The following is a 25,770-nucleotide window of genomic DNA, read 5'->3' as shown; positions in this document are numbered from 1 at the left end:
TCCGAAAATAGGCCTTTATAAGCACTATAAAAATACTATAAAAGCCCTTCTTAACCTCTAATTCATGCTCATATATCAAAATGGTGCGATAGGAGTGCAAGGAACAAAATAGGCATTTGCCTGAAATCCGGACTCTAGTGATCACAATGTCTTGCAAAACCAAGCCAAACCAAATTTACTAGAGATGCAAAACAATGAAACATCAGCATTTCTCAGCAGAAGAGAATTCAGACGCTGAGCTGGAGCGCTTGCACAAGCTGCAAGCGATGCTCATGGGGTCGTGACAAGAAAACGCAAGCAAATGCAAATTACTGATTACTTTTAATTTTGATTGCGTTAACTCTGCCATGTAAATAAACGTGTTTTGGAGCATAAATAGCGTCATATATTTCATATTAAGGCTCACTGCTCACATGAATGCATGTCGGTGCTTGTTTCTGGCGTATCACTGACTGGTCAATTAATTCTGTTTGCTGTTAGAGCTACATGAAAATAATTTACGAAATCACCTGCCACAAACGTGTAGTAGCGCCCAGTTCGCGATTACGAATCCAGAGGTGGCTTCTTTGGATTCTGCTCGCACAGTGTGGTGAGATGTCCGTTCATTCTAGCACCCGCCTGGTAATTCACACAACTTTATAGTCCCATTTGAGTACGAATTAACGAGCTTTTACTGTATATGAAAACAATGAGGCTGACATTTAAAAGTATGCCTGAGATGTTGCAAATACGATCACAAGTCCAATGACCAAATCATGCAAAGACAGTGGGAAAATTGGCATGGTGGAATTTCTACATGTACCAACAGCGTGAGGCATTACGTACTGTTTTGTCATGAACTTGAAGCATGAAGTAACATCCCTTGTGAGAGACCTTGGTGATACGTGGCCTGCACCAATCACAAAAATGTTGGAGCACGACAATGAACAAGACATCCTGTGCATTGAGGTCAAGCTCACCAGTAGTAGTTGCTAACTTTGGTCTTATTCCGAAGCACTACAACACCACTGGGAGTCAGGCCTAGGAAGTATTCTGTGTGGTCTTCACCCTAAAATATAAGCAGCATAAAATAGATTGTCCAGATAAGTTTCAAAGTACTGATCAAAGGAGGCCGTAATGGTGATACTACACATTGAGTGCAAGATAAAAATACAGAATGCAGGAAAATAAATGCATTGGTAAATATAAATGCAAATGAAAGAAGAACTTAATGAAAGCAGCATTCTGGGCACGTTGGTAATTTATAACTTCAGAACGACTGCGCTGGATGTGTCTTCTTTGTCGTCCGTGTTTTTTCGTTTGCGCAGTTGTTCAAAAGAAGAAGCAAGCAAAAAATATGTGCATTCTAAGCGAACCGCAGCAGCAGTGAAAATAATAGCTGCAACAGAACTTTGTTGAAGGAATGAGTTTTTGAAGAAAAAGTATATCTGGGTAGAGGAAACATACACTAATCTAAGGAAATAAAAATTTTTGCTTTCAACACATATTTCACTGATTTTGATTTGAACATACAGCATAAGTCTTGTTTCATATATGATGCAGACTGCTTAAGAAAAAAGAACAATATGCACTCACAATAACAGGGTGGAGGTCCACGCCATACATGTCCAGCCACTTGATTTTGTCAAGGAAATTCATTTCAGCAACTGCTGGAACTTGGCCTCTGCCACAGACCAACACATATAAAAATTATTTCTTGTACTCAAAATCGGTAAAGGAACAAGTCAGAAAACTGATTGCATGACACACTGAAATCATGTTCTGTTGTATAGTAAAACCCGTGCCACACGGGCACAGAAAATGACATTCGGTAGTGAAAGCATTCAGTTCCCGAGTGACATTTTTTTCGGCGGAGCTGCTACACGTCCAAACTGAATGACATTTGACTTGATGATGTCGATCGCAGCATCTTCTGTAGTGAGCAATTGTTGAGTAGTTATAAAAAAATAAACATGCGTTTACAAGCTTCATATACCTCCGAGAATAATTAAATAAATAATGTAGAAATAAGCATATTACACTGCCGTAAGCTTGAGTTCATTGCTTTGTTTCACGACGTTGTAGCTGAACGTAGCAACCTAAGCCAACACTAGTCCGATCCACAGCGTAAAAAGAAATTGGCGCCTGTCGCATCCAAAATACAGCGTTTGAAGCACTTGTGTAAGTGATTAGTGTAAATAAAAGACGTAAAAACTTTATTTTTAGCTGAATAGGATGTTGTTTTATATAATTTAGGTATATCGCACTTCGCCAGCTGTGCCGTCAAGAGTATGCATTTCTCAGTCGAATGAGTTCTGGCGATGGCATTAGGTGACGAATGGCATTTGGGCGATTGCCATTTCGTTCGTCCGTGTGGCACCGCGCGAGTGGCATTAAATCTGAAGGCATTAGGAGGCAAATGCCATTTTCTGTGCCCATGTGGCACGGGTATAAGAATTTGCTACTGTGTCGTATTACCAATTAGATCTTTACACAGAATATGAAATGTTGGCTTTAAGAGAAAAATTGAACCAATATGACTCCTCTGTTTGACTTGCTTACTTCCCCACCTGCCTTTATGAAATCATACTAAAGAAAAGCATTCGAAACCATTCAAAAGCAACTAAATTGACATATTTGTGGGTGATGTGATTGTTCTTTGATAAACGTAGTGCATCTCTCAAAAAGCACGCTGTGCAAGCCCGCTTACATGTAGGACGGAGGTGCTCGTCTTCCATTACAGAAGTGCTTGGCTTCTATCTATGTACAGCACCTTTTTTTTAAAATTGTGGTACATTTACCTCAGCCCTTTGTGCAACTCTGCAACCTTTTCTTCTAGTTCTGGTGTCTGGTTTACCAGAAAACGAAGCTCCGAGGCATAACCAGGTTGATGCCGTCTAGGATCGTAGTCACCAAGCTCAGCTGTTGAATAAACAAGGTACAAGCAACATTAAATGTGAAACAAAAAGATGACATTTCAGCATTACGCACACTTTTCTCCTTGAGTGCAACATCGCTGAGTATGCGTATTGTGTGATTAGAGTCTTTATCTGGTCTTGTCCCGCTAATGTGAAAGTTATTAACAAGAGGTATTTCAAAGTGAGTAATAGAGACCGGATTTTAGGCAAATGCCTATTTTGTTCCTTGCGCTCCTATCGCACCATTTTGACATATGAGCATGAATTAGAGGCTAAGAAGGGCTTTTAGTGTTTTTATAGTGCCTATAAATGCCTATTTTTGGCGTTCGTGCCTAAATGCTTACAAATGCCTATAAATGCCTATTTTCAAAATTGGCGCTTATATGAAGGCTATTTAACCTCAAGTTTCGCTCCCAAGTGCTGTTTGAGACCATTATTCATGTTACTGCGTAAGATTGACTGTTGGGAACCATGGGTTTCAACGTATAGTCCTCTAGTTCAAGCAACTCTAGTCCTCTAGTTCAACCAACCAACAACTAGCAGCAGTGAAGCGGGACACGCCGGCGAGCATTTGCCGCCGCGCTGACATGGCCCGAACGGTTGGTGAATTCGAAACTGCGGAAAGCTGTCAGCGGAAAGGAGAGTGAAGAGCAAAAAAAAAAAAAAGATAGAAAGAAAAATGTGAACTGCACGCAGCTTTTGTTATGTTTGTAATTTACTGTTTAAGGTGTTGACTGCAGTAGCGTAGCCAGAAATCTTTTTCAGAAGGGGGACGGGGGGACAACCATACTTTATATATGTTCGTGCATGCGTTCGTATGTGTGCGTGTATATACACACACGCAAAACTGAAAAGTTTCGGGAGAGGGGGGAAGGTTGACCCCCCCCCCGCCTGGCTGGCTACGCCAGTGGTTTACTGCCAGGGGAGAAATTGGCTCTACGCAATTTGACCCGACCAACAGGAGGAATCCCTCCCTTCTGGTCTTTTAGCAATTTGGCTGTCTGCTCCTGTTCTGCACTTCTCAGTCATTCCGGAAAGACACTCAGGAGTGTGTTGATTCAACAGTGGACACATGACTTGTTCTGCAGAACATGGGAGTGCTAACTGTGCGGGACAACGAACGCTAGGTTCAAATGTTGGTGCCTTTGTGCCATCTTGAGCAATAACATTTTTGTTTTTCTGCCGTAAATAGAGGTTGCACACGTCTTTGTTTGAAATTATTTGCATTCATGTGAAAATTTATTGTGCCTATATTTACAATTTTGAAAGCCTAAAACATTGTTTTGCCTGCCTATTTTTGGTGCCTAAAACGAGCTTTTTTAGTGCCCAAAAATCCGGCCTCTAGTGATTAATATAGACTAGAAGCAGTCTTCATTATGCATGGCTGTTTGGTATGTTTCTGACGGTGCATAGTTTTATTCAATTTCTAAATCTAAGTTTGCATTTCACCTCCATGTAAATGTGGCCACCATGGCCAAGATCAAACTTATCACTTTGAGCTCAGCAGTGTAATGACATTACCCCTTGGCCCTACCTAAAAAGACATGGTAACATATGTGTCAATGCAATGCCAACAAGCACCCAATTTATTATTTTTATTGCCTTATTTCAATGCACCCTGCCACACTAAAAACTTATAGCAAGGGGTGGGAACAACAGAGCAACAGAAACAAAAAGGTATTTCATGTGAATATAATGGAACAAATGTATTTTTGTTCTTGACTAGTGCTAGAGCCTTGACTAGTGTACGCGAGCAGCATGCCTCCCCTGCATTCTCAAATTTGCCAGAGCCAAGGAAGAGAGTTACATAATGAGCACAACCTTTTTTTTCCCTTCATCTCTTTCTATATGGCTTCACAGCAAACTTTCAGTGAAGTAGAGAGAGTGCTCAGCACTCTCTGCTTGTCAGGGGTTGCACTTCTCAGAGTGCAACCCCTGACATGCAAATATATCATTAAAGTAGGCAGAAGCTGCACCTATAAAGATGTCATCTTAAGTTTTACTGGTAGAGAATAGCAATGTAGACCACAGAAACAGAAGTTTGTCTCACACTGTATGGCTAGAGCAAAAAGTTCAGCAGCCAAGTCAAAGTTGATGGGCAGCCGACCATGGTATATATCTTGCTTCACTTGCAGAAAGTACTGATACCTGCAATGACAACAGAATTTTCCTGTGGAATGTCAACAGGAACCCAACATATTACGCAAAAAAGCAGCCCATCCCCAATATTTTCTTTCTCCTGACGCAATGAAAAATCCTTGGAACACAGGGTCTCGCTGGAGCCAATGTTTCGACAAATCTGCTTGTCGAAACAGCTCCAACGACACTCCGTTTTCCAAAGACTTTTCATCATTACAAGATACCATCTTCCCCTGAACTTCTACTTTCATCCTGAGGTACTATAAGATGGAACTGTATTGTTGTGAGCCTGGGACAAGTGTTTTTTCTGAAGCCAGCAACAAACAATGCAGAAGGCTAACACTCGGTGGTAGAAGCACTAGCAGCAACCACACAGCTTCTTCCTCATTGTCTCCAGTCGGCTAGTCCTGGTTTTAAAGTTACACTATCCCACCAGCCACAATGTGCCACCTCGAAACAAGCTAACGTAGCACTGGAAGGGCCCTCACACAGGGATTCAAGTGAGCAATGTGACCAACGCAGATTCTTGACTGTACAGATGACAAGCCTCTGTCTTCGGAGGCAATCTCATTGTGGGTATACCCTGTCGCAAAAAAGTGTTCCTCATAGAGGAGATGAAAAATTTGTGAACGTGGGGTGTCACTGTAGCCGATGTTTCGATAGATAGGTGGACTTTTCTTCAAGGCTGCAACTTCAAGGAAGAAGACAAGTCCGCTTGTCGAACCGTTGGTTGTAGCGACACTCCATGTACACGAATTGGTCACCTCTTCAAGCTTCCATCCTCCCCTGAACTTGTGCCTTTTTTTTGTGTTCCTCATTAAAGTACAGTGTACAGAGTCAAAGCAGAATCAGGTGAAATGGTGAGTAACCAGAAGTGCCACGGTGGGATGAATTAAACGTGAAGGTCACATACCATATGGCAGAGCAACATCCAAGTTCTGCAGAAACGTACATAGCATGTTGGTAGGGCCATTTGCCCAAGATTGACCACTGTAGCGGCTACATAAGCAAAGTCAATGAACACTGAGAATAAGTGATGCCCATGATCTGTGAGGAGCCAATGTGAAGCTCCATGGTGCAGTATGTCGTGCCGGAAAAAATCCACGACATCCTTATCCTCTACTGCTATCGAATGAACGCTTGTGCGCAGTTAAGTTGCAAAGATAATTCGTTAAAAAACAGAAGAATATTGAGCCTTGCGCTACCCTCGCACATCACCAACTGTCTTGATCGAGAGAAAGGGCAACCCCTGGAGGTTGGCTATCCCATACTTCCACCAAAATGCAGCTAGGTGAACACAGGAACAAATGTTTATGTATGCAGATGGGAACAATGTGGTGATGGAATCTGCTTGAAGCAACCCCGCAGCCTCTTCTTCCTCGTCTCTGGCCTGCTAGTCAACCTCGTTCTTCTAGCTTAATTGCGAAGGTATGCAACAATTAAAAGGCCACTCACTAGGCCTCACTGCAAAATTTGGCTGACCAATGCAGGCTGTAAGGTGCTGTTCGGGGGATGGTTTACTGAAGTTGTTGTGGCTTCACAACTCTGTAGCCTATTTACCAGAACACATGTTTATTGCAACTTACAATACAACGGTCATAAAAGCTATCCAGAGAAACTGACATCACACAGCCGAACATTTGCATGTGCATCCTATTTTAGATACAATACAACAATACAGTGATGTCAGAGCACCACCAACACACATTCAATTTTACGATGAACGTGTGTACGATGAACGACGGGAATGCATCACGCTCCACCGTCAATCTCCACGATGGCCTGCACCCGTGTCGTGCGTGGCCACTCCAGCTGAACATATGGCACTGCACGAGTGCACAGAAAACACCACCCGAGTGGTCCACCGAAGGTGCCACTATAGACGAGAAAACCTGGGCCAGAGGGCACTGGTGCGACTTTCTGAAAAGTGCCCGCTTTTTCGGAAATTTCGGTTTGCGGTCGCGCACGGCACTCCGCCAGCGCTTTGTTTACACTGCGGCTGTGTGCATTCCGTCTCGCACACATGCTTTCTCTCTCTTCCCCTCTCGTTTTACGATCGCGCTCTTCAAGGTAAAGCCCCTTTGTAAAGCAGCGACACTCTCCTCCTGCGCCTTCGTTCCTCCTCGGTCTCCTCTCCTTCGCACTCTCTTTTCGAACGTGGCGCCACCTACCTTGCTCCTGCGTAGCAGACCCCCCCCCCCCCTTTCGAGGAGACAGCGCTTGCTTACCAGGCAGCGCGCTGCAAGCATTCGCACTAAATTCACACCAGCCGTCTAACTCAACATTTTTTTAAATTAATTTTTGTTTAGGAGATGTTAGCGATTCTATATAGCACCGGCTACTCCTTTTCACAAACAGAATTCGGGATAATCACAGCAATGAAAAAAAAAAAAGCATAAAATAGCACCAAGGGAGAGTTCGTGTATCTTCTTCTAGAGCATAGAATTTCTTTCCGGTGGCTTATGCACATTTATTAATTGCACGTTTTGCTGTTTGATAACTTATTCTAAAATTATCTAAACGAGCACAATGCTGGCCCATGAAAGCTCTGTGTAGTGCCGCATAGGGTATACAATACGTGCAGAGAGCATGTGCTTGCCTTTCATTGGTAAATTTAGTAGTTTTTTTTCAATAGTAAAGTAGTTTTTTCATTGGTAAATTTCAACTCAGGAGACGCACTGCAGTCCCTGAAATCACCGTACGCGCAAGATCAACTAGTCCTGGACATCAGGCGCTTAGGCAAAACTCACAGGGTCCCTTGTGCATTCGCCTAAGATGACTGAAGGCAAAAACCGCCTTCTTTTTGTTCTTCAGCCATTAGCGCACCCAGGGTTTCTCTCAGGGGGGGGGGGGTTGAAATTCTGATGTGTGATGGGCAGGAGGGGGGGGGGGGCAGGCACATTGCATAATACGCAACGACAAATAAAGTATGTGATACCAAATAATAATGATAATAATAATAATAATCAAATGTGATGATGATGATCTTTCAGCGTTTTGCAGCAAGATCTTGAAAAAGCTTGAGAGGGCCAAGAAACCGTTCAGCGAAGCAGTGCACGTTGAAAATAAACGGCAAACTGAATAAATTCCAACGTGTAATATAGTTCCAACAAAGATGTCTGGCAAATACTTGTTTTTGTAAATTTTTCAGCTCCACGTAGTGATGAGGGTGCTGACGTGCGGGCCGGCTGGCGGTCGCGCAGTGCTGTTTAAAAAAATGATTACTACGGGAGCGTAAACAAATGGGACGCAAGAAAGGCACACGAGGACACCCGGCGCCGTGTGCCTTTCTTGTGTTCCATTTATTCTGTCTTTTGTCCGATAACCACAGTAATCAGGAAATGTCATACAAACAAGCCCCATTGGCAACTTTAGCAGTTGAAAAACTCTGCAACTGAGAATTTAGTGCCTAATGTGAACAGAACATCCTATATTATACTTCCTTCGAGCCTCGCCAAACTACAAATCTGAAAGTCAATCGTAAATATTGATTATGAACTTTGTGGCATTGATTATAAACAGTGTGCACAGCCCAGTGCAGCACACGTGCAGTACAATCCTCAGCTCACGGATAAACTGCATTGTAGCCACGCTTACCGATTTGCCATGTCATACAGGTGCACAGGTTCGGCGACTGAAATACCCTCTGATAAATGACTGATCGATTGACGCATCTGAAGGAGATATGTGTTGAGTCATCGGTTCCTTTTTGGCCGTAACTGGGCGTTCTCCGGTGTTGCTGCTGCGTCTCTTGAATTGGAACACGGAATATTTGTCGGGAAGTATAGGTGAAGATCGTGTTCGACTGGCGCTTCAGCGAGATTCCTGTGGTGTGGTAGCTCACTGTCGACGCAGACTCGCGCAGCAGACACAGAAGCAAGTTCTAGCAAGCGAACTGAATGTGTATATCGATGCACATCATAGCTTCCGTTCGATGTACAACACACAAAAAAGAAATGGTAAAAAGAGAGAGAGTTGTCAACTAAAAAAAATATAGAAAGAAAACGTGGCCACCCCAGTATACTTTTCACACTTTCCAAAACCCTTTCTTCTTGTCACACGTCCTTCAAAACATTTACTCATTCTGCCATGTCGTCTTACTCCTCCCATCTTTGCAACGTATGAATTTTCGCATAGCATTCGTGCTTGCTTGGGGTCCCTGCGTGCCTGCAGTACTGCGGCATGGCTGGCGACACACACACTAGTTGCTCCAAGGCTTGCTCAGAAATGCAGGAAACAACTAATATCGTCGTGTGGTCGTGCTATACGGCCTCTGGGGTCTGCGGTTGCTTTTACGAACAAGCCGCGTACGAGGTCGCCTTTCTTCTCGCCGCTCCGGTGCACCCTCGTCCGTCCGCTGTCAACAAAGTTGAGAAAAAATGCACGACCGCCCCGCTGGAGACACCATTTGCCTGCAAGCCCCGAAGAAAACAGAGAGCACTTGTTTCGAAGCGCCGCCGACGCCCTCTTATCTTTGGAACTTTGAGCGAGCATTGTCCCTACGTTTTGTAATCCATACGGTTCCTTCTTGGGAGTTCGAGGGAGGGAGACAAACGAAGAGGGCTTCTTTTCTTGTTCGGCAGGTATGAAAGGGTGAGTCAGGCGGCGGCGGTGCTTGTCAGCAAAAGAACAGAGGAGTGCTTGGGCTTGAGTTGAAGAGTAAAAGGGGGTGGGGAGTTCCTTTGGCGTGTAGATGTGTCTACTCGAGGTAAACTGTTAGATGAGAGACAGGGAAAGGGGGATACTTGGAGTGCCGGAGTGTGTGAGGCTGTACGCAGACACCTTTTTTTCTTTTTTCTTACGCTCTGCGCAGAGAAAAGCGAAGAGACTACGTGTAGGTTGCTTTGAGCGTGGTTCATGACGGGGTCGCTTGGATCTTCCAGCATTCATTACCGGCAATTGGTTTCAGCTGCGAGGACTACAGCTTCAAGAAAATTGATTCTTTGTAAAATTGTGGACTTCTTTCCCGTCCTTCTTACAGGTTCTCCGTTCCGCTGATGCAGCTGGCGTCACAGCCAGTACAAGCAGTTTTCTTGAAGATGCCTTGGGTTCGCTCTTCCGGTGGCCAGTCTTTTGGAGAAGGCAGAGAACGCGCTATTGTGTTCGTAATGCTGAAAACATTTTCACGAACCGTCCGTCCCCATCGTCGGCTGCGGGCCACACGCTCGGAGGGGTGGGACGTCAACAAGACCATTTCTTTTTCCTTCTTTTTTCGGCACCCTTTTACGCCGGCGGCTTTTTCAACATGTGGTTTCGCTTTGAAGTTGCGCACGCGGCGCCGTTTGCGGTTTTGAACTGGCTTCGGCCCGGGCTTTATCCCTCCCGTTTCGGACTGCACGTATTCTAGGGACCATACTGCACGTGTGTATGGCCAATGCCTCCTTAACATTGGTATGGTGCAAAGGGACGGACCATTCATGGTCTTACTGTCACGTGACCCAGCCTTCCGCGGAAACGAGCGATGATTTTGCTGGCGCCACTCGCCACGGATAGTGGAGAGTAATGTACGTATTTCTGTCGTGGTGTTGATTGGGGGAGGCTTGTTGCTGGATTTCTCAGCTTTCGTTGTTGTGTTTTTGCAAGCGAATTGCTTTCTGAATAAAAGATTTTGGGTAGCCGTTCTTGGCGAGTTTCCTGAATATATCTTGTTTTTCTTGTTTTACATTCATCAAGTTGTGTGCTGCAGTGCGTTCCGTCTCTTCGCATTAATATCTTTACTACTGATGTATTCCGGATTTTTGGGAGGTCTGAAGTGAACTGAAGATATTGACTTGTGTAGATGTGTTTGCACAGTTTTATTTTCAGGTTACGAGAACATCCAGAAACAACAGGGAGTTTTCTGTTTCAAGGATGAACTGAATATGCATTCGAAAAATTTAGATGAGAGAATAATTGTGACTTATGATCTCTTGACGCTCGAATGACAGTCGCTGAGACGTATCTGAGAAAGATTTTTGGCTGTGGCTGCAATGAATTAAGAGCTTGTTCCTCGATGTGTTTCATTATTATATTTGTCATGGCGACAGACGTGGGCACAGGGTTCCAAATAGTGAAAGATTTATGAGAAAGTTTACATATTTAGCAAACTTAATGCATTGTGATAGGGCAAGAAAAAGAATATTCGCACCATACGTATCTGGAAGGACCCAATTGCTTCAAGATCTTTTCTATCTTTTTTTCCAATTTGGAGGATCGATATAGTTACCTTGATTCGGTCCTGCCACTTTGAATTATGATAGACCCCGTTTGCACGTCAAAACTGGCGCTAATTGGTAAGACCTTAAATATAAAGGGCACTTTAGCGGTGACACGTGGCTATAGACTTTAGAGCTTGCCGTCGTATGAGTGCCTTCATTCTCATTTTGCGTTTTGTAGAACCCATCTATGATGAAAGAAGAATGTCTGTCGGCAAGGAGAGCGTACATTATTGACTATTTAAAGAAAAACAAAGGTGCTCCGTGACGGACACAATTCGTGTTCACTATAATATCAAGGATTTAAGAGAAAGTAACGAGAATGCCACCGGCATCGCAACAGGAAATGATCATCACACTTAAGCGAGTTTCGTTTCCATAGCGAGTAAGGCATTGAATGTACATGAAAACGCTTGCTATTTCTATAAGATCAGTTTTATGACGCAGAATTTGAAAAAGTTGCACATTCGAGGCAAAGCCAACATATATTTGTTGCGCAACTTCATCGTCGCGCCATTAGTGCCATTAAATCAAGCCATGTGACACCGACAATTTAATGGTATTTAGACGCTTGATATCTTAATCTCTAATTGCGAACTCTTGTTCTGGATAGGCATGTATGTAGCACTGCGTACACAGTTGAATGAGCTGCTATACGTAATAATTTTTGATGTCACATGCACTGTGCACCGACGTCTGTGGCTAAGTCACGCGGTGCATTATCATTGATTGTGCACGGCCCCATTTAAACTTCCCCCGAGAATCAAATAAATGAAAAAGAACAATAGCTAGTTTCGAAGATTCCGAAATATCTCATTGCTCTATTGCAGTAATCAGAGGGGGCAAAAAAACAAGAGGGGTCAAACTGACGACCCGTGAAAGCATCTTTTCTGTCCAAAACTGCTTCACTGGAAGTGAACACAGAGTCACAGAACATGCGGTTTGCGCTCTTTCAGTTTATGAGTAGATGAGTGAATACAACACATTTCTAGAGTAAATGAGGGAAAATCGACTTTTAACCACCTATTGAAATGACAACGTCAACAAGGAATAACGTGTACGTTGGATTCTCGGTGACAATGAAGGTGAAGCAGTTACGGGGGGGAGGGGGGGTCAGGTCGGCCTCAGGGGGGTTTACAACCCCCCCCCCCCCCCCCCCCCCCCGTGGCTGCGCCACTGTCTTCAGCGATTCGGTTGGGCACGCACGCTTTGCATAGCTACCTTCGCATCGCAAGTGCACCGGCTGATCGGTCAACGTAAAAGAGCCAGAGAAAGCTATTTCCTCTTAATTAAACGAGCACGCAACAAAAACAAACGGATAGCATAAATCCTAATGCGAGTTTACGCACTCCAGCTTTGTTTATTCAAAAGAGCCGCGCCGAATCTCTCAAGTTTCGCAATCGCATTAGAGATCGTCAGTCCACGTGCGTGATGCAAGCTGCGCACAAACCAGTACCGCGAACTCGAACCAGTCGGCGCATCACGTCAAGCAGAAAACGTAACCACGTATTGTTATTGACAAAGAAACGACAACAAAGACCCCGCAGAAGCAGTAATAAAACGTGCGTGAGAGATTGCGACGTACTGCAGTGCGGTCCATGCTCTACTACGGCGTTAGAGCGGGCATTGAACTTCGCGAACCTCGACGCATACTTACAGTATGAGAGACTCGCAACTTACCTCGCATAGTCGAGTAATGTCGGTCTGAAGCTCTCCCTTCCGATATATGTGCAACGAAGTCTTTCGTCGCAACTCGTTGCGCTTACCGGACGGTGTCCTGAGAAGCTTTTTGCCTTCGCTAGACTAGTTTGTTCTGACATCAGAAGGCGCAGCATGCCGCCCATGGCAACCAACAGCGACGTCCATCTTGTGTGAGAAATATTTCACGGCCCAACGCGCACGGAATGACAATGCGTATCCATAAAACACATGCAGTGCGCACCAGCGAGACCACGTTTCACAAGCAAAGATGGCAGTCGAGAGCACGCGGTCCCACGTGACGGCAGTTGGCCATTACCGACGCCACCGACGCGGCGTCAGTCTCGGAAAGGGCGGAGGAGGCAAGGAAGAGAGGAGGCGCGTTTTTAAAGGGACACTAAAGAGAAACACTGAATCGGTTTAGATTGATAAATTGTACTTTGAGAACTATAATGTCGTTATTCTCACCATCATAGGTGTATTAATAATGAAGAGTATTAGGTTCAAAATTTCATTTTTAAATTTCGCGCCAAAATTTCCACGCGTGGTCACGGATTTCAGAGTATCGTATTTTGGCGCGATTGGCTCAACAAAATTTCCTCAAACTTGGTATGTTAATCAGAGGACAGTGTACTTCATTTTTACCGTTTAGGAACTACGTAGGGCCCTAGTAGGCGCCGTCAAAATATGTGACGTCACGGCGAATGGTGCGGACACCTCTATGCGGACACTTCAAGGTGGCGCGTCGCCACTCGCATTTTCTTTTTGCGCGATTTCTCGCTTACTAAGCGCTAAGCGTCTTCTCGCAGCAAGCGTGGTGTTTTTGGTATCGTGAAAGATTAGTATGCTAATACGAGAAAAATCGTTTTGCTCTTTAGTGTCACGTATGTCGCTACTTTACAAAATTTCGGGAGTTTCGGGGGCTTTACTTCAAGGCGGTCGTGCGCGCGTTCTCCTCCCGCGCTGTGCTGAACAGCCAGCAGTGCGCGTGCTCTAGCTCGCGGTGCTCATGTGAGCGCGCTTGCTCGCTAACCTCGCACTACACTTGCTCTAGCGTTATATTGAACTGCGGGCCATGGTCTCGCGGGGTCGGTGGAGATAGTGTAGAGCACGTTTGTCAAGAGACTAGCCAAGAAAGCCACCCTTTTCGCAACGGTAATGCCCAGATGGTCGAGAAAATTAAAGGTTGAAAATGAATTAGTGCGCCGTGCTTTCAGAATAGTGAAAAAGAAATGGCACCATGATCGCGGAGAACATTTCAAATGTTCTCCGCGATCATGGTGCCAGAAGTTCTCGTCATGATGACGAGAACTTCTGCGACCTCGGTATGAAAATAAACGACAAAAAAAAAATCGAATTAGTCACCCTGCTTCAAAATGTGTGTGAATATGAGGAATGCGTTTGTAAGTGACACAACCAGCATGGACTAATTCATGCCAACCAGAGTTTGGCATGAAAATCACCCGAAAGCGGGCGTGTCCCTCCGAAAACGGATTTTAAGCTGGGCTTCTTGGTAAACGATTTTTGGGGTGAACTGCACAAGGGCAGCGGATGAAACACCACGACGAGAACAAGGACAAGGGAAGGACGATAGGACAACCGCTTCGTTCCTTTGCTGTCCTTGTTCTCGTCGCGCTCTTTTATTCTCTGCTCTAATTATGAACCGGGAGGATAAATGAGCCTAATGAGCGCTGGAACGCGGTAGAAAATTAGTTTCGATGTAATGGGTGGCGTCTGCACGATGCGCAAAGCGCGAGAACACGAACGCATGCGAAACTGGGGTAGATTAGTCTCGCATCTCGCTGCGATTCGCAGTAAAAATTAAAAAAATAAAACGCACACATTCCGTTTGTGTATTTTATTATTGCTCTCAAGTTTTCTTAATCTATTCAAGCAACAAATTACACAAACTACATGCCGTTGATTGGTTGGTTGGCTGAAAAACTTTATTTGGGTCCTGCAAGGCTGCAAGGCGCACATGTCGTGTCAAATAATTATCGCAGTGTCACGTGCCACTGTTGGCGACGTCAAAGCACAGTCGTCTACGTAGAGGACCGACGTCACAGCACTACCGTCTATGTAGGGCCATTCCATCGTGTGCGTCATCCCCTCAATCTCTGGGCGCGCGTCCGCGAGAAGAAGGGCAAGCAGCGTTCAGCTTGAAATTTGACCCATTTACGCGGCGCGTAGCTTTGTAAATTTTGGCAGGCATGATCGTGAACGCCCAGTGTATGCATTGCGCTCGTCAGATCAAAATTGTAAAACATGGTGAGGGGCCCTTTAAGGCGTAGGCAGTATCAAGGGGTCGTAATATGGTTTAAGTCGACTGATATGAACCATGTCACGACCGCGATGTCTGAGGTCATGGGACGGCGTCACTGGTTCAGTTAGGTTGCCTCGAGCAGGCGGCAGCGCCGGAAAGAATTCAACATGGTGGCGCCCGTGGATGCGGGTTCCTTCCGCCTCCAATGTGTCACGTCGTCGTCGTGCGCTGTGTGGCCCGTAAGATCGAAACTTGCGCTTTTATTTGCTTTATATTTCCGTCCAGAAGCTTCAAGAGCAATGTATTCGTCAATATTTTGCAGTGTTTCCAAGATCTACTATCAAATCTTCGGAAACAAGGCTGAGCAGGCGCGGCTAAACGAACAGCTGACCTAAATAATAAAGACGAAACATACGTGATGCTTTGTCCCCAGCGTGAGATGACACAAAGCGATAGCCAGTTCCAACATTTATTTCTTGCTGTCAGGACAGTGGTCAAATATAGCAAGCGCGGGTTCAGATCGAGCGGGCGGCTGCGTCTGCATAAGTGCTGCCAAGTTGATTTGTAACCACAGTTACTGGCGGTTGCTTATACAACTATTAAAGACATACGACATAAATGCGAAGCAGAATAAACATATCAGGTATCGTTGCGACGTATTACGTGCAGGCAAATATCTCAACCTTGCCAGCTTTTAGGCGATTACATATAGAACTATGTTTTGTTGTGACTTGCTTACACCCTGATGCAACCAGCCTGTGGTGTGGTACGGCCGCTTATTCGCTTTCCCCAAGACCAGTAACGATCACGTGACCAAACGCACCCGTGCGCCGCCGGTCAATTTTCGTATTTCATGAAGCATGTAGGCTTTCGCTTTAATAAAGCGGTTATAGCAACACTGGAATCCTTTGAGACGTATCTTATCCACGAACAGTTACCAATCACACCATCGCTCAAAAAATTTTTTGCAGACTCGTGTAAGTTCTGCCCTTTTATTTTTCACGACTGTGACGGGGGGGGTCTAATCCACCCCCCCTCTTACGTTGATATAATTTGTTGCAATATTTGATGCGCATACACAAAACACACAAGCACTCAGAAAAAATAGGAAGAGAGCAGGCTGACAAATGCACATCGCCTGTGTACTCTTTCGAGAGAGGTAAGAAAGGAAGAGGAAAGGAAATAAAGTAGCGTTTGCTGTAGTTATAAATCCTGCGCTAAATGCAGCTTCACATACTCCTTTTATCAAACCGTCGTCAGTGTAAGCACGTAGGGTTTCCCCGGCGCGAGTAGAATCTTGTGAAAGAGATTCGTAAACTCGGTGTGCGACACATTTTTTGATGCCCTTTATCGACTTCCTGCTCGTTACTGCGCAGTTGAGATACTGTCGTCTGCAGCGACTTCCGCCAGAGAAGGAAGACGAAGTGTCATTATGGCAGAACGGCGAGCATTTGAAATTTTCATACTTTATGATCCGCCCGACTCTTGGCCGATCCCCCTGAGTGGGTAGGTGCCATCATCATCATCATCAGTTCCACGCATTTACGTGAATAATTTGCATAGTCAAGTGCGGTTTCCCGCTGGTGTGCGATGGAGGTGGAGCTCCCTACGCGACCATCGGACACCGGAGTGCCCGCGGGTGTTGCTTCCAGGAAGCGCAGCAGCGCCGAGAACGACACTGACAGCGATGACACTGTACTATGTCAGCAGTGAGGAATCTGGCGACGACACCTTCGAGTTGGTGAGCGACGATTCCTGAGCACGTCAGCCAATTCGAGTGTGTCCACCATGCGATCTTCGCCGAATAGGTATTACCCATCCTCTTCGCGCCAGTTCTCGCCCGTGAGTCAGGGCTGGGCAAAGATACTTTGAAATTGTATCGCGATGCAATACAAGATCCTCAGACAAGAAGTATTTGAGATACAGATACAAGATACTTCCGGAACAACTCTATCCGATACGACACTTCCCAATTGCATCTTAAGATACTTCGATACATTTGCAAACTTGCTCTTATATTCATATAATGAAGCAGGAAACGCTTATGAACAAAAATCTTTACTCTGAATTTTCTTAACTGCGACCAACTTTGTTTAATTTTGAGAAAATATCTATTTTTGTCCCCATGTTTTTGTCTTACTTGCTCAAGATATATTAGTTTCATTCCGAAACAACTTAGCTTAACATGAGAGCTCTATATACGCTGCGCTGTCAATGGTTCTTGTTTCACACTTTTGTAATTAATGGTTGCCGCTTGTCTACTTACCGACCAGCTAGCGGGTTGCCATCTGAAAACAAGAACGTCAATAAGAAGCCTCCGCACGATGACGCAAATACCGCTGTGCTGTTCTACCTTGTCCGTAAGCGTATTACCGTTTTCGCATTGCCGGATCAACCTAAATCCAGCAACAACGCTGGTAGCGACATTTTTTGGTGACTCTTCATGTTTACACTGAGGGCTTAAAACTGCAGTGATTTTTATATTCTACTTATATGCTGGCGTAAAGCGCTCGTTAGCAACATATTCACTAAAGTGCAATCTTTTGAAATTTCTTCTCCGAGAGAACTAGTGCCGTCGAGAATTGTCTCAGGCGTATTGTAGTGGCAGAAGTCGTTGCAGGATACCACCGCTGTTCATATTGCAACATATAGCTCCGACTGTCTCGTGATTTGCTACAGCGAAAAACTTACGGTGACCTAAAAAAAAAAAAGAAAACCAATATATCGTAGTCAAATAGCAAGGCGGTTCGGTATCAATCACAGTGAATACGTTTGCAGGCTGTTTCGCGCAACTATAGAACCAAATCTCGAAAAAAGTGCTTAACCTCGACTCAATAAAACCAATAGTGCATGTCGTGTAGTGATCATTATATTATGTTTTATATTGCTCTTAATTGGTTGATTAACTGAGGTCAATTATGCACCATTTTTAATATTCATTTATGACCAAGTTGTGCCATCAAGACGTAGAAGGCATTCCAAAACGACTGGTCCAATTTTTGGTGGCGACGTACATGCTGCGTGATGATTTTTTTTTTTTCGATTTTAAAAGAAAGCGCATCAAATATTAAATGAAACCACGTGACTGCGACGCTCGTGCGCTACCGTATTGCAGCGCTCTCAAACGTGCTTCGAGCAAAACAACCGGTGCACGAAATGTCAGCATATCGAGGACGACGGCGTTTCCTTGCCGTGTGAGTTCGTCAGAAACGTTGACGCACTGTGAAGCCGATGCATAAAGCCGCGGTCGGTCATTTCGCCGTGGTCCATGCGCCGGTTGTTTCGCTCGAAGCGCGTTTGAGAGCGCTGTAGTACGGCAGCGCACGAGGGCAGTCACGTGGTCCTGTTTCGCGGGCTTTCTTTAAAAGGGGATGCAAGCGGAGGACAGCAAAAATAGCACTCATGCTGACAATCGAATTATGATGAAAATAACCCCTTGAATAATTCAACAGGAAGAACAAAGGTATACAGTACAACAATATATATGTTATGTTACGTAACTGCTTGTTCTACGGCATCTAGCATCAGCACCGGTGGAGCGACCGTTTTTAGAATCTAATTTGCATATAAGTCAATATTATCGTATCTAAGTCAAACTTACTTCCACGATATCTTTTAAATCGCTGTCGTGTGAAAGCCGCGAGACGCAAAGAAACCCCATTCTTCCCAGTTGAAAAAAAAAAAAAAAACAATTGGAACCATTTGGAAATATTAATGGGTCCAAATGGTAATACTGATTTCCAATTGGGCAGAATGGTATCCCAACAGGACAATTTGGAATTTCCAAATGGTTCAAGAGGATACGCTCACTTCCAATTGGACCATATGGGATCTCTAACCTGACCATTTGGAACAACTGAAATGACCAAATGGTTCAAGTGATAGCTCACTTGAACCATTTGGAAGCGAGCTTCCAAATGGGCCAAATGGAATCCCCAATAGGGCCATTTGGATCAACTGGCATTGCCGAATGGAAACACTCGTTTTCAGTTGGGCCAGGTGGTTCCATTGGAAATTTGCGTGCACAATTCGATCAAGGAATTTGAGTTATCAAGTGCTTCGACTTCGTTTACTTGCGAAGTGTTGAAGTAATTAAGCGCTTAATTATATATACAGTTGTTATGCCAAGCACCAATTGGTTGCATTAATTCAAACGGCGTGAAGATGCACATTTTACAGCCGTGATATATACACCCCGTATGAATGTATTGCAAAAAATATCGTTGGAACAAAACGAACTTTTATTCGACGTTTCCCGTAGATCTGCGCACGACCGACACAAAATCTACTAGCCGTTTGGTCATACTGAGCCGTTGCACAACCTAGCTAATGTTTAAAGCATAACGGTTACTTCCCTGCGAGAAGAGGGATTTTTTCATCAACATTCGTCATTATCTGCCACGATCCGAGCGCAGTGAACTTTGCGCCGCCTCGACAAACGCCGCATAAGCATTACCGGCATTACGATACCGGCATTTTTGTTGACAGCAGCAGTAGTCGCATCTCAGTAGAAATAGTCTCGTATTTTTTTTTCTTGATGTTGTCCGATACAAATGCTACATCATAACGTACTTTATAATATGAATATTACATAAAAAGTAAGCTGCATTTTTTATTTACAGGTAAGAGCATTACAGGCGGCGGTCAAGTATTATTATGAACCGTAGTTTTGGTAGTTTCGTACATAGCGGCTAGTCGTGGTGCTCTCTTTCCATGTGTGCGTGCGGCATGTTCAGTAGTGCAGCGTGTTTGCTAGAGGAACCTTGGTGACATTGATATGAGACATTTATTTTTGGTCGCTTCTATCTGTGGAGTTACAAGTCAACATCAGCATGTTCGAGCGGTGTTTGGTGTTGTATTGGTTGTACCATGCGGTGATCGCTTCGTCAGCGTCGATTGAGGATCATCGCGATTTCCTCAGCTCTGATCCTTCCATGTAAGTATTGCACTTGCATATTTGGAGTGTAAGCGAACGTTTGTCCGGAGTATTTATGTGGTGTCATTGTACCTTGCTGCAGTATGCGATGAAGTGCGCGAAGTACACTACATGCCGGTTTATGTAAGCATCCTTTGTGTAATGCCTATGCCTTATGGCGCACATGCGTATTTGTAGAAAGCGCTAGCGATTATGTGCAAGCGAATTCATTTCACGTCTAGTGAGAGTAGAAAAATAATCTGTTGCCGTAAGGGTCGCATTTCGCCTCCATTGAAATGCGACCGCTGCGGGCAGGATCGAACTCGTTTCTTTCGTGTCAGCTTGCCGAGCACTGTGAATAATGGACCGCCGCGACGGCGAACGTTAATAATCGCTACATAGTTTTCCTACAGCATAAACTGTGCGAGTGCTTGTCAGACTGGGCTAATTAAGGGCCATTTTAACGTTGTACTGCTCAACGCGAATGGGCTCATGCCACGCATGTTATTTGGTACAACTATACGTTTGCTGTACGTTTGATGAGGCATTATTGCCTTAATTTCTTTCAGGTGGTGTACAAGGATACACGCAAGCATACTGCTCATCTAAGGATATCTTCCAATTATAAGAAAACCTGCTGCAAGTGTTCAAATAAATTCTGAGTTTCCCCACCATGCTTCATTGGCTGTGTGCAGTTGGCTGGACCAGCAGGTCCTGAGCCAATCAAAGTAGGAACCAAGTTACATGCGATAGCAGCCAGCTGAAATCTGTGCAAATTCTTGCCAATTTGAATTCTACTTTATGATTCATCCTGGAATTTCACCTGGGCATGCGCCACTTGAACTAATTGGAATACAACCAGTTGGCCCAAATGGTTATGTGCTGCATGACTGCACCATTTGACCCAATTGGAGCACAACCAATCGGCCCAATTGGAATACAGCCAATTGGCCCAACTGGTTATGTACTACTGCACCATTTGACCCAATTGGCATACAACCAATTGGTCCAAATGGCCCAATTGTGTACTAATTCACAAATGGAACCAATTGGAACCAGGTGGAAATTTTCCAATTGGTTCCAATTGTTTTTTTAACTGGGTTGCATTCTTCAGACTTCGTAACGAAGCACCCCGCAAGGGCAACTTCGAGAGCGACACTGTAGGAGCATCACAATTGTCGTGAATGGTGCCAAACGCGTTGGAGTACGTAGAAGAGTGCAGTGTTTACGAGGAAGTGTCACGGCACCGACACAAGTGAAAAGAAAGAAAAAATAGCGAGAAAGCGAAGTTCGACTGCGCGTAGACGTTCGCGGGCTTGTTTTTGTTGAGATCGCGGGAGCGCCACCACGTGACTGTGCTCTAACAATAGGGACGTACAGACCTCATCGCCTGCCCTCGCTGGAGAACTGGCAGATATATAAAAGAATGTCACTGTCAGTTTTATTCAAGTAGCTTAGTAGCAGCAGTATCAGTTTGAGAAGCGTACTCGTAGTTCAACCACCGTTATTTGTTTCGCTCGGTGTTGTTTCTACAGCAGTATCTCGTATCTTAAGATACACGATACATTATTGAATGTATCGGAAATACAGATACAGATACTCGTCTTGTGAGACGTATCGCGATACAGATACAAGATACCCAAGGAGTATCTAAGATACATGTACCTTCGATACTGCCCAGCACTGCCCGTGACAATTCATGAGATTCCTGAACCGGCAAGCCGTGTCTGTACAGCAAGAGGCACTGGTGCCAAATGAAATAAAGGAGGTCAGAGTGAACAGCCGCAAGAACATCCTAGCGATTGAGGTCAATCACGTGACTGCGCTTGACACATTGCGCGAAGTCAGAAAACTTAATGGAATGGAAGTCCGCTCTCATATACCGTTGGGCAAAGAAGTGAGCACTGGGGCAATTTATGATGTTAATAACAATATCTGGAGTTTAACGTCCCAAAACCACCATATGATTATGAGAGACGCCGTATAGTGGAGGGCTCCGGAAATTTCGACCACCTGGGGTTCTTTAACGTGCACTTAAATCCAGTGCTGGGCAGTATCGAACATACATGAATCTTCGATGCTATCTTAGATACTTTTTGGGTATCTTGTATCTGTATCGCGATACGTCTCGCAAAACAAGTATCTGTACCTGTTTTTCCGATACATTGAAGAATGTATCGTGTATCTTAAGATACAAGATCCCGAATAAGATACTGAATACAACACTAGTTGTAAACAATAGAACAAGATACCGAATAAAAATAGTTCAGTTGCTAGTATAGGGCGTCGTCCCGTGTCCTTCTTTCTCCGTAGTATCGCGCCCCTCTGTTTATCATGAACCAACACCAACTCGCCCAACTTTTTACATTATGAAGATTCTGCGATCGCACCACCACCGTGCGAAGCAATAAACGTTGGCTGAGCTCGAGCTTCTGAAGCTGATACTGCTGCCACTAAAGGAGTACTGACACGAATTTTTAAAATTTTCGGATTGTTGCTCTAAATAAAAATACTGGTGTCGAGAAACCTAAAACGAGTATTGTGGTGCCTGGGAATGCATCTTATATATTTTAATTACCGCTACCTTAAAAAGACACTTTCGGTTTCGATATAGAGGGGGCGGTTTCTCAGTGACGTTTCAGAGGAGTGTGACGTCACGGGGATACCGAAACTCGCGACGTACTAGGGGCAAATCCGTCCTCTGCTCGTGGTGCACATAAACAACGATGAGTGAACTGTCGTCCAGTGGCCCTGACAGTGATTTCTGCGATTTAGGCTGCACGCAGGACGCAGAACTCGCAAACTCGGGGGAACTGTCTTGACTCGTCGGGATAATGCCCATTGTAGTGGGGCTGGCTTACAGATGCTCAGCGACGACAACTTCAAAGTCAAATTAAAATATTTTATACGTGTTCTCCGACACCGGTGTGTGGACCAACGTTACTAGAACAAACTCAGTTTCAAAGCTCCGTATCTCCGCCAGCGGAGGAGGGTGGTCCGAACGGCGGTCGCGAGAACTAGCGGCGCTGCAGTTCCGTCTTGCGCCACTATCGGCGCGTCGTCTGCTGCCACGGCATAACGCTGCGGTCCGCCGCGCAGCTGCTCGCGGCAACTGCGCGGCAACTTTCTTATTGTACTACTTTGGTGGATACTTAGGTGGATATGCATAAGGTCGTCTGTATGCAGTGGCCCGCGTGCGTTGTTCATTGATTGGCTAAAAATCGATGTTCGGTCTATATTGCCACGCCCACTTGTTTTATTTTGATGTATTCGGGTTTGACCAGCAAGGACGGTTATCAACGCTCGACGCTGTCCGCGAAGCAGTGTTCGAGAAGCTTCGCGATTGTAGTAGATCGTTTTGGTAAGATTGCGCGCTGCACGCGAATGTTCCAGCTTTGTCGAGAGATAACGCCGCCACCAGCCGACGCGCTTGACCGCTTGTCAGTTGATCGACGGTCGACGATCTGTTCGCCGCTATCAGTGTATTGCTGTAGTTTGACTTTCAGTTTCCCGGTCACAAGTTCGGCCAAATAAGGAGTTTCAGCTCGGACCTGCTGACTGCTGCCTTCGTCGACGTCACGACCCTGTGACAATATTTGAGCTGTCTACTATGCGCTTAACTTCCAAGCATAGGAGTTTCTAAGCGAATGAGGGTTTTCAGCGTAATTTTTATAACTACCACCACAATTTTAGACGCTGCCGTCTTATCTAGACCAAGAACAACCCAACACGTTTGTAAAAGCCTTTATAGTGTACAAAGAAGCGTACTTACTCGAGATACAAAAACGTCCTAGAAAAACAGTACTCATGTTTCTACAATTTATTGAAAAAAACTTTCTCAAAAAACATAACCAATGCTTTGCAATGTTTACAAGACACGTTTTCGCGACGGTTAAAGGGATACTGACCCAAAATCGAAAAATTTTACGAGAACTCGGTAAATGAAATCTCAGTGTGCGATTACATTGAATAGATGTCTCTGAGCAATTTTTTCAGCGGATAGTTGTATTTTCGGTGTCTCATCTTTCTACGTCGCATCCTTCTACGGTGCCTTAAACAATTCGAACAGATCGGCCGTGATGTGAGCACCGAGCAGTTATTCGCACGTACTCTGTCGCTAGAAGGGTCGTCAGTATTCAACTTCAGTTTTTCAACTTCACCGAGCAGATGTTCCATGCCCACAGCACTTCTTACACTGTACGACAGCCGTTTGCGTTTCGTGCTGTAGCCGTTCACTACGCAGTTAAACTGCTCAACTACAATTATCTTTTGCACAAGTAAGTCTCCGTTCCCGAAGCAAAGTGTGGGATTGGGCTAGTTGGTATTCCAACATTAGGCTGCTCAGCGCAAAAAAATTGACACGGTACACATAGAAAAGAAGAGGACAAGCGCTGGTCCTCGTCATTTCTATGTGTACCGTGTCAAACTTTTGCGCTGAGCAGCCCGGCGAGTGTAAAATATTCCGCACATCTTGTTCAATACCTCGTCGTAAAATCTCTCGAAAATCCACTGCTTTGAAGGCATAGCGACAGCTGACAACTGATCGAATGTCAGTGTGATGCAACTCTCAGTCTCGGTAGCGTTTATAGGTAATCGCCTGCCTTTCGTTTTGCTGTTTTATTTCTGGTGGCTCCTCCAAATTGGGCACTGGGCTTTCGCAGGACGCCGTGCGTTTTGGGGGGGATTTGCGCCTAAACGCCGAACATTTTGGTTTTGAAATGTGGGGTGGAAGTGCTGGGAACAAGCGCGGTACGGAACCGGGCGCGAGTTCCCACTTTCCACGTGGGATCAAAACTTCTTGTCCCGCAACGACACGACGATAGTGGTTTACAATGTCGTCACTCTCAAAATGAACGTCACAGACCTTGCATTTCGCAGTAAGCTTTCTATCTTTGCGATGCAAAGCTTGAATGGCGTAGGGTCTTTTGGAGGTCCGAAGAAGTGTCGTGAAGCGGAGTCGTCGTTGCGGTAGCCGCTCTTGCAGCCCGGCGCAAAGCAAGTCGGCATACCACACTGTGAATCTGTTCGCCCTCTTTACGCTTCGTACATCATGCACGTGTCTTCGTACAAGACGCTAAGCCTGGTCAAGAACAATCGCAAAAATGACGAGCTAACATAGCGCAGACGACGCTGTAACCCACGTGCGCTCGTACATCGGCGGCGCCGATCACAACAAGCGCCAGCCGCGGGAGCTAGACGTGACTGCAGCGCCACTAGTTCTCACGACCGCCACGCGGACCGCCTCTCCGGCGGAGCTTTTAAACTGAGTTTGTTCTAGTAACGTTGGTGTGGACAGCGTTGACACTGCATACCAAGGAAACGGAAAATGTCCCTTTTGCGGCAATGACATTATTTTATCTTTCCGCAAGAGTTTTCCAGCGAGGATAGGCTATAAGCTCCGAGCGTCCCTATGTTTTGGTTGAGCAGAGTTACGAGGGGGCGCTCGCGTCGTCTCGACAGACAAGCGCGCGAACGTCTGCGCCCAGCCGAATTTTTGTTTAATCGTTTTTTTTTTTTTTAGTTTTGTCAGTGCCATGACACTCGGCACTTAGCCACTCTCCTGTGCCACGTACTACAATGCGTGCGGCGTCTTTCGCACACATGCTGATGCCGCTATAAAGTCATTATCGAAGTTCGCCTTGTGTGGTGCTTCGTTACGAAGTC

The 25,770-nt window shown here is 45.1% G+C and overlaps 1 protein-coding gene across 1 annotated transcript in view; it reads right to left on the bottom strand.

The window, feature by feature from the left end:
* LOC119388270 (band 4.1-like protein 4) overlaps positions 1 to 25,770 on the bottom strand; it is a 166,064-nt gene that overhangs the window by 44,336 nt on the left and 95,958 nt on the right. The window contains exons 5-9 of the mRNA XM_037655949.2: positions 4,948 to 5,045; positions 2,781 to 2,901; positions 1,576 to 1,663; positions 960 to 1,048; positions 826 to 889 (exon numbers count right to left, since the gene is read on the bottom strand). Of these exons, the coding sequence (XP_037511877.1) occupies positions 826 to 889; positions 960 to 1,048; positions 1,576 to 1,663; positions 2,781 to 2,901; positions 4,948 to 5,045 (460 nt within the window). The remainder of the gene's footprint in view (positions 1 to 825; positions 890 to 959; positions 1,049 to 1,575; positions 1,664 to 2,780; positions 2,902 to 4,947; positions 5,046 to 25,770) is intronic.

Source organism: Rhipicephalus sanguineus, chromosome 3 (assembly GCF_013339695.2).
Source record: "Rhipicephalus sanguineus isolate Rsan-2018 chromosome 3, BIME_Rsan_1.4, whole genome shotgun sequence".
Taxonomy (NCBI): domain Eukaryota; kingdom Metazoa; phylum Arthropoda; class Arachnida; order Ixodida; family Ixodidae; genus Rhipicephalus; species Rhipicephalus sanguineus.
This window is presented reverse-complemented; position numbering and strand designations above follow the sequence as displayed.